Source organism: Centroberyx gerrardi, chromosome 6 (genome assembly GCF_048128805.1).
Source record: "Centroberyx gerrardi isolate f3 chromosome 6, fCenGer3.hap1.cur.20231027, whole genome shotgun sequence".
NCBI classification, from domain to species: domain Eukaryota; kingdom Metazoa; phylum Chordata; class Actinopteri; order Beryciformes; family Berycidae; genus Centroberyx; species Centroberyx gerrardi.
In genome coordinates, this window is record NC_136002.1 from 17,824,895 (window position 1) to 17,837,532 (window position 12,638).

The 12,638-nt window shown below is 44.8% G+C and overlaps 1 protein-coding gene across 1 annotated transcript; it reads left to right on the forward strand.

The window, feature by feature from the left end:
* The first annotated feature begins 568 nt into the window (after nt 1-568).
* Nucleotides 569-11,179, forward strand: ccdc92ba (coiled-coil domain containing 92Ba). The gene is made up of 4 exons (XM_071900723.2): nt 569-713; nt 1,903-2,043; nt 6,939-6,986; nt 10,370-11,179. The coding sequence occupies exons 1-4, from the start codon at nt 569-571 to the stop codon at nt 11,095-11,097; spliced, it is 1,062 nt and encodes a 353-aa protein (XP_071756824.2). The 3' UTR covers nt 11,098-11,179.
* Nucleotides 11,180-12,638: the final 1,459 nt, after the last annotated feature.

Consider the following 12,638-nt stretch of genomic DNA (forward strand, 5'->3'; position numbering starts at 1 on the left):
AGTCCCAGTCGCACCATGCAGCTGTTCATGCATTAAAGGAGTGACAGACTGTATTCATGGTCAATTAGTTTCCATTATGTAGCCAGCTGTTGGGAGAATTCATAAACTTTGAGTCTATCCAGGTGGGCTATCAGTTTGAAAATGGGTTCCAGCTCAAGAGGATGGCAGAGTAGACCAGGGGGTCAAACCTTTTCACACAAGGAAACAGATATGCATTAAACTAAGGATCATCATTTGGTCATTTGGTAAAGTGCAAAAACAAAGTAAAGCCAGATTACCCTTCTCACTGCAAATGGCTCCACAACTTGTCAGTTTACGTTGGTCCAGTTTCTGATTCTTATGGAGAGCCATACAATCTGTAACGGATGTGATTTAAAATGTAGTCAAGTACAATACTACAAACATTATTAAGTAAAAATAAAATTACTGACTTTAAAAAGTACAAGTAGCCTACACAAAAAAGCTATTCAATTATAGTAGCTAATTTGAGTAAATGTAATTAGTTCTACTTCGCCTCTTGCAAAATAGCAATCTTTACACATTCTCTCACAAGGCAAATTTCTAGTGAATGAAACAAAAGCTGCTCATTTTGCTGGAGACCCCCGGAACTCCTCACGGACCCCCGGAGGTCCCCGGACCCCGGGTTGGGAACCACTGCAGCAGACTGGGCCTACCCCTGTCCATGGTGCTGAAATCACATCCTCCAAATCACGGTGCGTGCAAACCAAATATCCAACTTGGCTGATTTGTCGCTATAATGAAGCTCCGAATGCGCCGGATTTTTTTTTAATTAAACGTCATTTTGGAGGGAGTCATTTTGTTTCACCATCGTGTCTCTACTCTCAGCAGCTCTGTATCGATCCCCTCTGAAGTCGGCATATGGGCTGATCCTCCCAATCAGCTGTCCTGCTGACTCTGTACGATGTTCTCGCGTGTTCTGGTCACGATGGCTTGTTTTCATCCCTTTACAGTACAGCCGTCTACAGTAGCTTTATGTCTCAGTCGGTGGGTGAGGGAGAAAGGTGCGCATGTTGAAATGGATTGCGCACCTTTCTCATAGCCTTTCATACCGACCGCTTTACAGATATATTTTACTAATGACCGACGCAGCACAGAGCGGTTTTGCCAGAGGACCGTAGTGCAATGCGTGGTGGTTTTGCGTTTTTACACATCTGTACGGCTCCTTCTTCTTCCCGCTAATCAAACGTCGTCACATGCAGCTGATGAGAAATTTAACGCCTCATCTGAAATGTCTTTGGATGAATGCCGCAGCGATAACCTACAGGATTTGGACCAACACTGGAAAACAGCATGCCCGGATCGGAGGACTTGTTTATAACGCCTACGAATCACATTTCTTAAATTTTGGCACTTAACAGCAGATAAAAGGTAAGCATTTGAGAATTTTGCGTCGACTTAACCTAATGTAAAAGCTAACATATGATCGCACAGGCCGATATCCGCTGCGTCCCTATACGCAGCCTGTAGTAATGCCTTGGTTTCTCCCCTTTCTGCTGATTTCTCTGGTTATCAATACCTTATTTATAGCTCCCACATGACCTCAATAGAGAACTTGCACTTTTCCCTGTGGCTGACATAAGCAAGGTTCACATTATGCTGAACACTGCCATGGTTTGTAGAAAATGTGACATTTAGCTGCTGGCCTTTGCAATTTAATATGAAGTTATAAAGGGTTTTCTCTTGAAAGCAGACCGAGGTGAGGGTTTCTCTCTCTCGCTCTCTCTCTCTCTCTCTCTCTCTCTCTGATGCACCCACACACACACACACACACAGAGCGTATAGACGAATGATGCTGGCAGAGTAAAAAGTGGGAGCTACTTCACAATATCCTCCTGCAGCCTTCTGATTCCCTCCTCCTGTGCTGATGCCGTCTCTCTCCAGGCTTGGTCATGGATCCGGAGGGCGGCTTGTCTCGGCAGATAGAGAGCGTGGAGAGGAGCATGGTGTTCCTCAGGCAGGAACATCTCACCTTGCTCCATGGGCTTCACCTGGAGATCCTCTCCCTGCAGAAACGATGCTCAGGTGAGGAACTGCTACTAGGAGGAGGGGGGCGGGGGATCCTAAACCTTGTTCTACAGCTGACAGGTCACTGAGCTCAGGAACCTCTTGGGTCCCCAGAATCCCAGAATTTACACTATTTCTATACAAATTGTGCATCTTCTACATGTCATGAGCTTGGAATTACAATTCTTATCTCACTTCTTTGTATCAAAATTGAGTTATCCACATATTCATGATCATTGAATGTTACTTTATGCTTGCGTGGCCTTGTTTTTGTTTTTTTTAAAGATCCATTTGGTGTTAAATATTTAATATGATAGTAAGTACATAACATTTTGCCAGCTTGTATGGCAAATCTTTGATGCTCAGTATCTCAGAATTGCACCCCGCCTAGATAGAACTTTATAATTCAAAGCTCACATTATGAATTTTAACGATGTTTCCTCTGTTTGATGAAGTCAAGCTGCTGTTGTGACATTTATGCTGCATGGCTTTCACAGTGTCTTCTCAGCAGCCCAAAGCATTGATTGTCCAAAAGACCCCCCTGTTAATTTTAGCCGGTCGTTGGTAATCCGATGCATGTCTTGGCCATCAGTCAAGCCCAGACAAGACATGACTACATGGTGATGTCATGCTACGATTCCTGTAGATTGCATCATTTCCTGTTTGAGGCCTAATGGATAATGCTATCCATTTAATCAAGCCTTGTGGTTTATGGGCTCTGTTGGTGCATACGCATGTAAGCAAGTGCATACACACACACATACACAAACGCACACACACACACACACACACACACACACACACACACACACACACACACACACACACACACTAGCATTTATTCAATGTCACACACACAATACATCCCTACAAAGTCACATATACATACACATATATGATGCATAATCCATACATATAGAAGCCATAGTAATCCATATGAAGGAGATTGTAGTCCACAAATAGAGGGGGAGAGAGTGAGGGGGGAGTGTGTGTGTGTGTGTGTGTGTGTGTGTGTGTGTGAGTGAGAGAGAGAGAGATGGCTCAGAGCCAATGTGACCAGTTGAGTAGAAAACGACCCCCCTCCACCACTTTCTAGCTCTGCTGCACAGTCACATCTGGTCAATAAGGCTGTGTGTTTGTGACTGTGTGTGTGTGAGAGAGAGACAGAGAGAGAGAGAGAGAGAGGGAGACAGACAGAGAGAGAGAGACAGAGTGAGAGAGGGAGAGAGAGAGAAAGAGAGTGTGTATTTCCTATTTACAGTTATTTCCTCGTCCCATCCTTCTTTTCCTCCACTCCTCTTCTTCTCTCTCTCTTTCCACGGGGTTTCCCACTGTGAATGCAGAGGGCAGCGCACATGGTGCTTCAACAGACTGTATCTCTTTTTTGTCCACATGGAGTTACAGTTATGTTGGGAAAACAAGACGGTGTGATGCCAAACCCAGTTCAGAGAGGCTCAGACAATAGTTTGCTGAGAATGATGAAAGAATGATTTCATTTCTCCAGAGGGCTTTGAGAGTTTTCTCAGTAGCAGCAGCCATACAAATATCTTCCTTAGAACTTGGTGTCAGCACAGATGTAAATCTTCTTCCTGCAGCAGCTGGAATGAAGAGTCTGTTCTCTGGTTTAGCTCTGTCTGTAATACACTCTTTCATTTCTAGATTCTCCAGAGGTTTCTGTGGGATTGCATACACAGAAGCATTAGTACGCCATACTCACTTGAAACACATGAGCTCCTCTACTCTGTCTGCAGAGCATCTTTAAAGCTTCATACATTGACCTCCAAAGCCACTTAAAATGTTTTGCAGGCAAATCATTGGTTTACAAGACAAAGTAGGGCCAGATTGCCACCAGGCACAGCTGTGCACCCCCACCCTGTTTCCCTGCTGCACACCTGAACCTCATTTTGACTTGGACTATTGCCGCATTCACGTCATATTGGAAGAAGCGAAAGAACGGGATGATGTATGAAGTTAAACTCAGTGTATGAAGTTGAAATCAACCATAAACAAACTGCAGCAGACACTACTTGTTTATCATAAGTAGAGTTGATAGTTACCACCAGGAGGCTGACGTGAATAGTTTTTCTCAGTTGGCAGCTCATATTTACGGCAAATCCGACAGGACATGAATGCAGCATATGACCGGGGTTGATTATGTCAGTTTTGGGGATGGACTGCTTTTGGAGAGGTGTAGAAATTTGAATGGGGTGGATGAAGACAGGATGCCTTTGAGGATTGAGGCTGATAGGCTAATGTGGTTTACAGATATAATAGGCGACTGCTGCCAGCTTGGTAATGTGCAGCTTGGAAGGGTGCTGCAAGGTTGAGCCGACTGTTGTGCCGCACATATGAGCTCTGCTGTTATGTACTGCTGACCTCCTTCCATTGTTCTGGGCGCTCGGTGTTTCCTGATCAGTGTAAATGTGCTTACGCCCGTGTCTCCTTGAACTACAATAAGTTAAATCAGTTTTTGGATTGGAGACAGAATGCATCGTAATAAAGACACAAGGTGATATTGTAGAGAGGCTCGTGTTGTATAAGGCTTTGCCATGGTGTAGCTGTGCAGCTGGGTAAAAAATTGGTGACTGTTCACTCTCATACCCCTGCACCGGTAATTAAATCCTGCATCTGTGGAAATGTGTGTCTCCACCCACCAAGATGTCTCTGCAATATTCAAGGTAGAGACATGAAATAAAACCTGGAAGAGGAGATAAGTATGACCTACAAAGGATTCGGCCCTGGCAGGTACAGTGGATGCTGCCGTCTGCTGACTGCCTGGTTTCCACTGCCCGACTGTGGTGATTCATTTTTAAGAAATAGTTCTTTGAACTGACCTCCCGTGGTTAAAGTGAACTCTATAAATGAGGACAAGGATTAGAAAAAAAGAAGCTCTCTTGCTAAAAAGAGAGAACGGTCTCCCACGCTCAAAGCTCAATACTTTACCGGCAGTCAGCGAGTCTGATTCCAAGATCCCTCCTTCTGGAGCTTTCTGTCTGTCTGTCAGGGGTTCCTCTATCCCTTCCTTCTTCCTTCCTTCCTTCCTTCCTTCCTTCCTTCCTTCCTACCTTCCTTCCTGCTCTCATTCACCCCCTCTATCTGTCTCTTCATGCCATCTGTAAGGGCGGATGTGTTGTGCTGAGATGGCAGAGGGGAAGAGAAAGGGTGTAACAGAGAGAGAGGGAGGAGAAGAAGGGCTAGAAATAACTAAGACGTCTGCTGTTCTAGATAGTGCTGTCCTGTGTATTCAAGCGTTTTCACTACAAAATGCTAAATATATCTACTTTTGAAAAAAGCCTCTTACCTGACCTTCATTGCTCAATATTTCTCAACACAAAATTGTTTAGATAATATAAAACGTTCTCTGTTTTGTCAGCAAAAGTCTTCGCCACTGAACTTAAATAATGTAGTAATCCATTAGTGAGTTTTAGTTTAACATCTGTGTGTTGGGTTGGGAGTTACATTTTAAAATTGCAGTTTTCTCATTTTGGAATAAAACTCCTCATTTGGAGGCTGCTGATTGTATAGGCCTATATTGTTGGCCATGGTAAAACAGAATAGGCTAAATATATGCAACATTTATCTTAAAACTAGTGGAGCCACACACACACACACACACACAGTCTGTGCAGCATGTGTTTGTGTGTGTGCTGAGAGCAGATCAGCAGGATGTGGGAGGTCCCCGCTACGCTGTAATCAGCCTGTCTGAAAGGCCATCAAGATGATTGGCAGGCCAGACACAACAAGCTAAGAGATAGATCTACAATTACTAAATACCCCCACCCCCCATCCACCCCCCAACCCCCCCACACAAACCCCACCACCGCCCTGACCAACACTCAGAGACAAAGATGAGTTATTCCTATCAGGGATGAACCGACACCACTGCCAACAACAACATACACTTAGACCATTAGTTTGGGATCATTGGTCAAAATAAGGTATAATCCATCCATTTTTTAAGAGAAATTTAACATCCTTCAGTGTCTAAAAATCATATAAATTGGTAATCCTCCTGTCAGCTTGGTGGAATAGAGTCAGTTGGTAACATCCTTTCATTCACACTAATCATTCATAACCCAGGATTAGCCTCAGCCCCCGAGGCTAAAAGATGACCCAGAGGCCAGAGCAAACCTCTTGGATCCTGTTGTTAACTCCACAAAGTGGCCCAGAGCAGGGCAAGAGAACAAAGAAGTGGAAACACAAACCAGTATTGGTGAGAAGCTGTCTTCATCAGGGAAACTCACCTGGCTGGTTTTATTGGGCACAACACAGGTGTTTCAGCAACATCACATAACCATAAAGTGGGCTACTGTATTCAGAACAAGACAAACAGAGAAAGGCAGATTCTAGAGATAAAAGACAGAGGTCATATACAATTTTAAATAATAGAAAACACAATAGAAATGTGTCACATTGTGGTAAAAAATAGTTTCTGCAGTTTTTCATGTCTAAAACAGCTTATTTGCATTGTTTGTATTCCTCCTTGTAACAAATAGCTATTGCTAGCAGTACTTATTGGTTTCAGTGTGGAATGCTAACAATGCTAATATGCCTTTTTGTTTTCCTCACATTGTGATGAGTAACGTAACAGTGGCCAAATGTGAGTGACACACACTCTTTGATGTAAAATTTCATATTTAGCTTCTCCAATATGTATAATTTCATGTCACTAAAAGACTGAAAACCACATCAAAGAGTATACCACTGTTAGGTTACCCTGTGAAGAAAATAACAGACTTATTCAAATATTCAAAATGTCAACATATCCCTTTAATACGACATTTCAGCACTGTTGAGGATTTGCATTTAGGCTATTTCTGATGTGATGTCATGGGGTTTGTGTATGAATTCTTTCCTGTGTTTTCGTCTCCCTCTATTTATTGTCTTACACCTCTCTTCTCTGTGTTTCTCAGAGCTGACAACCGAGCTGAAGGTGAAGCCTCCAGGCAGAAGCCAAATAGGTATGTACAAAAAAAAATAAAAATCCCCCTCTATCTGTTATCCCTGTTCTTACATTTCTATCTCTCCCTCATCTTCTTCCTCTCTCTATCAATTTTCTTCCACATTCTCTAAACTGCCCGACTGTATTTGGACCTCTTGTGGTTTTCTTTTCTTGCTCGGTTTTGAAGACAGAGAGGCAGACGTGTTTACATCTCTCCGGGCCAGTTTGCCTTTGTGCCACTCAACCTCAACCCCCCAAATCAACCGTCTCTCATGCCCTATGCCTGCATCCCTCGCTCCCTCCCTCCCTCCCTCCCTCCCTCCCTCTGTCCTTCTCTCCTTCCCCCCTTCCCTTCCCCCAAGGGACAGATCCCTGTCAGCCACCCTCCTCCCTCTTTTTCACCCATCTCTCTCTAGGCAGTTTCCGTGACAAACCATGGAGGGGCTGGTGTGTGTGTGTGTGTGTGTGTGTGTGTGTGTGTGTGTGTGTGTGTGTGTGTGTGTGTGTGTGTGTGAGTGTGTGGGTGTTTATTTGTGAGGGCCTTGCATATGTGAATTTGCGTGGGTGTGTGTGTTGATGGGATCCTAGGATCTAAACTGAATAGGGAGAATTGGTCACGGTTGGAAGAGGGCAGGGTGCGTGTTGTGGAGATACAAACACAGCTGCCTTGACATATTTGGCTCATGGCTGACGTTTGCAGGGCCGTTTTTGGTCTTTGGTGTCTGGATGCAGGGATGCAAGATAGGCACCATTTTGTCACAGCAAATTAGAGAGAGGGAGATAAAGAGAGAGAGGGAGAGAGAGAGAGAGAGACTGAGGGGAGAGGAATGGCAAATTGACTGTATGTGTGTGTGTGTGTGTGTGTGTGTATGTGTGTTTGGGGGGGGTGTCATGCCCAGCTGCATTACCCAACCATTAGACCCCATCTCCTTTTCCAAGACAGGTTATCCCCCGTTCCATCATCCGCCATAACCCCTCCACTCTCCTCCTCCCTGACAAATTGATCCATCCACTTTTTCTTTTCCTGCTCCTCGTGGACCCAGTGGGGGTGTCCAATTACAGCCTGTTTGCTGAGGCAGAGAGAGAGAGAGAGATGGACAGAGAGAAAGAGAGAGAGAGAATGAGAAGTAGAAAGAAGAGAAGGAGAGGTAGAAAGCAGAGCGATTAAGGAGGGTAAGAAAAGACAAGGCGACAGGATGCGGTCGGCTGCAGACATGGAGAGATGGAGGGATGGAGAGAGAGAGGGAGGGGTTGATGAGTGCGGAGAGATATGAAGATCAGATTAGGTAGTCTATAGTTAGGATATGAGCTCACCCTGGGTGTGGTGGTGGGCGACAGAAAACCTGAGACTGATTGGTCCCCAGAGAACGCAGGGGCCATCCTGGAAGAGAGAGAGAGAGAGAGAGAGAGAGAGAGAGAGAGAGAGGTAAAGAAAGAACAAAATAGAGAGAAGGATGGAAGGAAGAAGAGATAAAGAGAATCACAGAGGGAGAGAGAGGATTGGGAATGAAAGGGAAGTCATTAGAGACAGTAAAATATAAAAGTGAAAAAGAGTGGTGCTTACAAAGAGAGAGAGAGAGAGAGAGAGAGAGAGAGAGAGAGAGAGCTAGAATGAGGAGAAAGTGGGGATGATACAGCAGTAGGGTTTACCAGCTTTAACTTTAAACCCAAAGCTTTTATGAATGTATGAAACACCCTATTATATTTAAACCTAATAAGGATTCCACACTCTTAGTTTCACCTCCAGCACCCACCCTTGGGATTCTCCTACCCAGCAAACGTGACCTATTTCTGGGGGTCGAGGCGTCAGCGGCGGCCTCTGTGGATGTAATCTCACTCTCCCCTGGCAAGCTGCAGCTTGGTCAGCCCAGGGCCGCTGCACTGACTCAGGGCTTTTGATTCTTACCTTCCCCCCTCTGGGGATTTTACTGGAATGGAAGAGTGTGGAGATTGACTACAGTAGGGAAAAAAAGGACAAGTCTGGGTTCAGACTGACCTTGGTGCAGAGGTAGCACTTCATATGGGGAGGATACCTCAAGTAGCAATCTGTCTTTTTTTTGCTCCCTCTTGGGAATAATGCCTTATCAGTTCCAGTTTATGATATGAAAGAATTCTGACTCAACAGTGTGAGCCAATGGTCTGATTTGATGTGTGAATGTATTGGATTTCATGGACTAGATTTGTGTTCAGTATGGTTTTTACCAGGCACAGTGGTGCAGCATAACTGTACCTTGCATAAACATCTGCAAGTAGTATGGATGGATTTAACTCAAAGCAACATAGGTTAGTAGGGATGGGATGATATATAGAAATCTATATTGCAATACAAAAATGTGACAATACGTATCGTAGGGCAGAAAAATGAATCACGACATTAGCTACATTTTATTCTGCTGTAGTAATCACAAATGAGACGGCTTGCCCGTCACAATTTCACAAGCTCTTCATCGTTGAGATTGTATTATTTGCACTTTGTAATGAGATTTTGAAATTGTTGTTTACATTCTAGCAAGCCAATGCCATTGCTAAAAAGATTTGTGGCTCAGAAATAAACATAATTCTGCACAGTAACACTTTGTTGTCATTGAACATTTATTTATCACGTCGTATTGTGGTTGTATCAAATCGTGAACCCAATATCACGTATCGAATTGAATCATGAGATAAGCATATCGTCCCATCCCTATTGGTGAGTGATCTGAACTAGCTCTAACTACATGCTAAGAACTGAACAACCAAGTAAACCGCTCTGCTCTCCCGTGCTCCACACCACATACGGTCACAGCATGTGATCAGACTGTCAGCCTGCTGTCTGTGAATCCGCTGGGTTGTGGATAACTGGCACGGCTGGCAGCAGATGGGATGGCATGCCAGTTTCTGTGGCAGAAGTTGACTGGGATGTATTGGATGATTTGGATTTGCTCAGTGAAGGGGTAATCCTCCCCCACATATGTGCTAAGTCTCCTGCCTCGGTCTGGACAAGCTCTAAAACCAGAGTACCATTTCCTAGCTCCCAGATTATCCCCAATAGGCTTTGAGAGCAAATTGGTGATTTTCCAAGTGGTCAGGCTTGGTCCCATTACCCACTTCCATATCTATTTGACTAAGCGGCTCCCAGCCAAGATATCATCTGGATATTCGCTGGGCCCTGCCCCACTGCCCATATGCCCCGGGGGGTTGGAGCTGGTGACACTGTGGGCTAACATGGGCTCAGCTTTGCTTATAGAGGAGGGATACATACACTGCCTTTATGGTAATGTGTGTATGTGTATAAGTGTGTGTGCCTATTTAGTTGTGCATGTATGTAGGTATGTTGCAGGTCATGCATGTGTATTCAACTGGATGTGTTTTATGTAACAAGTATGTTTACACTTGCATTTTTGCCCCATCTCTGTGTGTCAGAGTTACAGGAAGAAGAGGAGCACTTGGAGGCCCGCTGTCGGGTGGTGGAAAGCCGCCTTGCCGAGCAGCAGTGCACCTTGGGAGAGCTGCGTAAGGAGCTGAGTCACAAGGGGACTATGGTGGGAGCCCTCAGAGCCAATCTGAAGGACAAGGAACGCCATTTCCTGGAGGAGCTCAAACGCCGCAGCCACCGTTCCACCATCCTTAACACAGAGCTGCAGAAACAAACAGAGGCGGCAGCGTACCTCTCCTTCCAACTCCACGCTGCCAGGCAGAAACTGCACCACCAACGGATGCAGCAGAGGCAGGGACTGCTAGCCAGAGCCAACAGTCAGGGGATTCAGTACGGTGCAGAGCAGAACTCCCTTTCTCCGCAGATGCCCTCGGGGGCCTCCCCTGCCTCCCCTGTGGTCAAACCCAAGCGTAGGAGTGCTAGGTCATCCTCGGGGCAGTTGAGAGTGGAGCGTGCCAGGGAGTGCGTGCCCATGGAGAAAGTGATGGGTCCCGCAGAACCCACAGCCATGCCGGACCCCGCACTTTTCCTCCATCCCCGCAGGCACAGAGCCCGCTCCAGGCACTCTCCGGCCCAAAGACAGCCTCCACTGGGCCTGGAAAAGGAGGATGAGGAGGAAGGAGGTGGGGAAGGGCCCATGGAGCCCCAAGATGAAGCGGCTAGACTGGTGTCTACAGCCACAGCGCCGCCTGCTGCTGAGACAAAGGCAGATTAGCAACTACTGTGACCAGTGCTTTTAACTGCATCATGATCACTGTCATCATTATCCTCTGTCCTCTGTTCTGCACCTTGACTGAATTGATACTGAGACTGGTTTTAGCTATTGGATCATATTACACTTACCTTACAATGGACACTTTTCTAATACTAATGGACTTTGATATAACCTGAAATACCTTGCAAAGCAAAACTCAATAAGTGTCACTTTAAATCAGTCTTAAGTGAAATTAGATAAATTATTTGTTTACACTGGTGTCACTTGCTCTATATACTATGGGGCCTTATTTGAGTGTAACCCTTTTTTGATTGATGGTGGTGGTGAGTTTGACTGTAGAAGTAGCCATTTTAGGTGGACTAACAGCCCTGCTGTGTGGCCCAACCAACTGTGTCCTTTCAAGGCCAACCATAAATCAACCCTTGTGGCAAAACATTTGTCTGGCCTCTGATTCACTGAGTCACAGCTGAAACAAATTCTGGAGTGTTGGGCACCTCCGTGTGTGGCCTTGATGTGAAAAATATTGATTGGTAAGATGTATGTTGCCCTCCCTCTTAAAGAACCCAATTACAGTAGATTAGAAACCACGCCACTGTAATACATCAATACTTTGTTCCTTTTGTCATAATTCTAAATCCATGACAACTGGATACCAATTTAACCAAAGTTAAATTACAGCTCCATTATATCTGTTATGACACTGTAACAAACATTTTTGTAATTATGGTGTAATTACCCTTCAACTAAATATAATATGTGGTTAATATATCAGTTGTTAAAGACAAATTAATAATAGTAGAAAAAGGGCCACTGAGCTCTGTTTTCTCCTCGAGTTTTGCGTCTTGGACTGAGCAACATGTCGGCCTATATGTTGTACCAAGACAGATCTGTTGAGGCACAAGTGGGCTGCTATTCCTCTTTAGTGAGTGCATTGTATAAACAGGCCGCATTCAGGTGATAATCCATCCTGACCTGTTGGACCGTGTGTTTCACTCAGGTGTGGTTTGTGTACTATACACAGAGAGAAGGCAAATACTTCAACTCATTTGTATTTAATGCTGTGTTTGGGGTTTCTTTTCACCTCAGGAAAAATGGACAAAGAAGAACAAGACTGTAGGTTCTATAGTCAAAGCATGGTCTGTGATTGAAGATAGGGATGGTCTCACAATTTGTAATGTTTTGCTTTTCCAATTTCACACAAATCCCCAAAGCTCCAATGTTAAAATTTAGACCACGACAGTCATTTGTGGATTTGGACTGTAAATGATAGTACACTAGGAAGACATGCTCTGCAGAAAGCCATCAGTGTGTGTGTGAGTGTCTCTCTCTCTCTCTCTCTCCCCCTCCCTCCCCCCCTCCTCCCTGTGTGTGTGTGTGTGTGTGTGTGTGTGTGTGTGTGTTATAAAATGCACCAAGTGGAACTAATTTGCACATGGCGGCCCCCAGTGGTTTGATGAGCAAATAGCATGTTGCAAAAGCAAGCAGTGAAAAAAGAAACTGTACATTCTCTGTATCAAATCAACATTTTCATTTACTTGCTT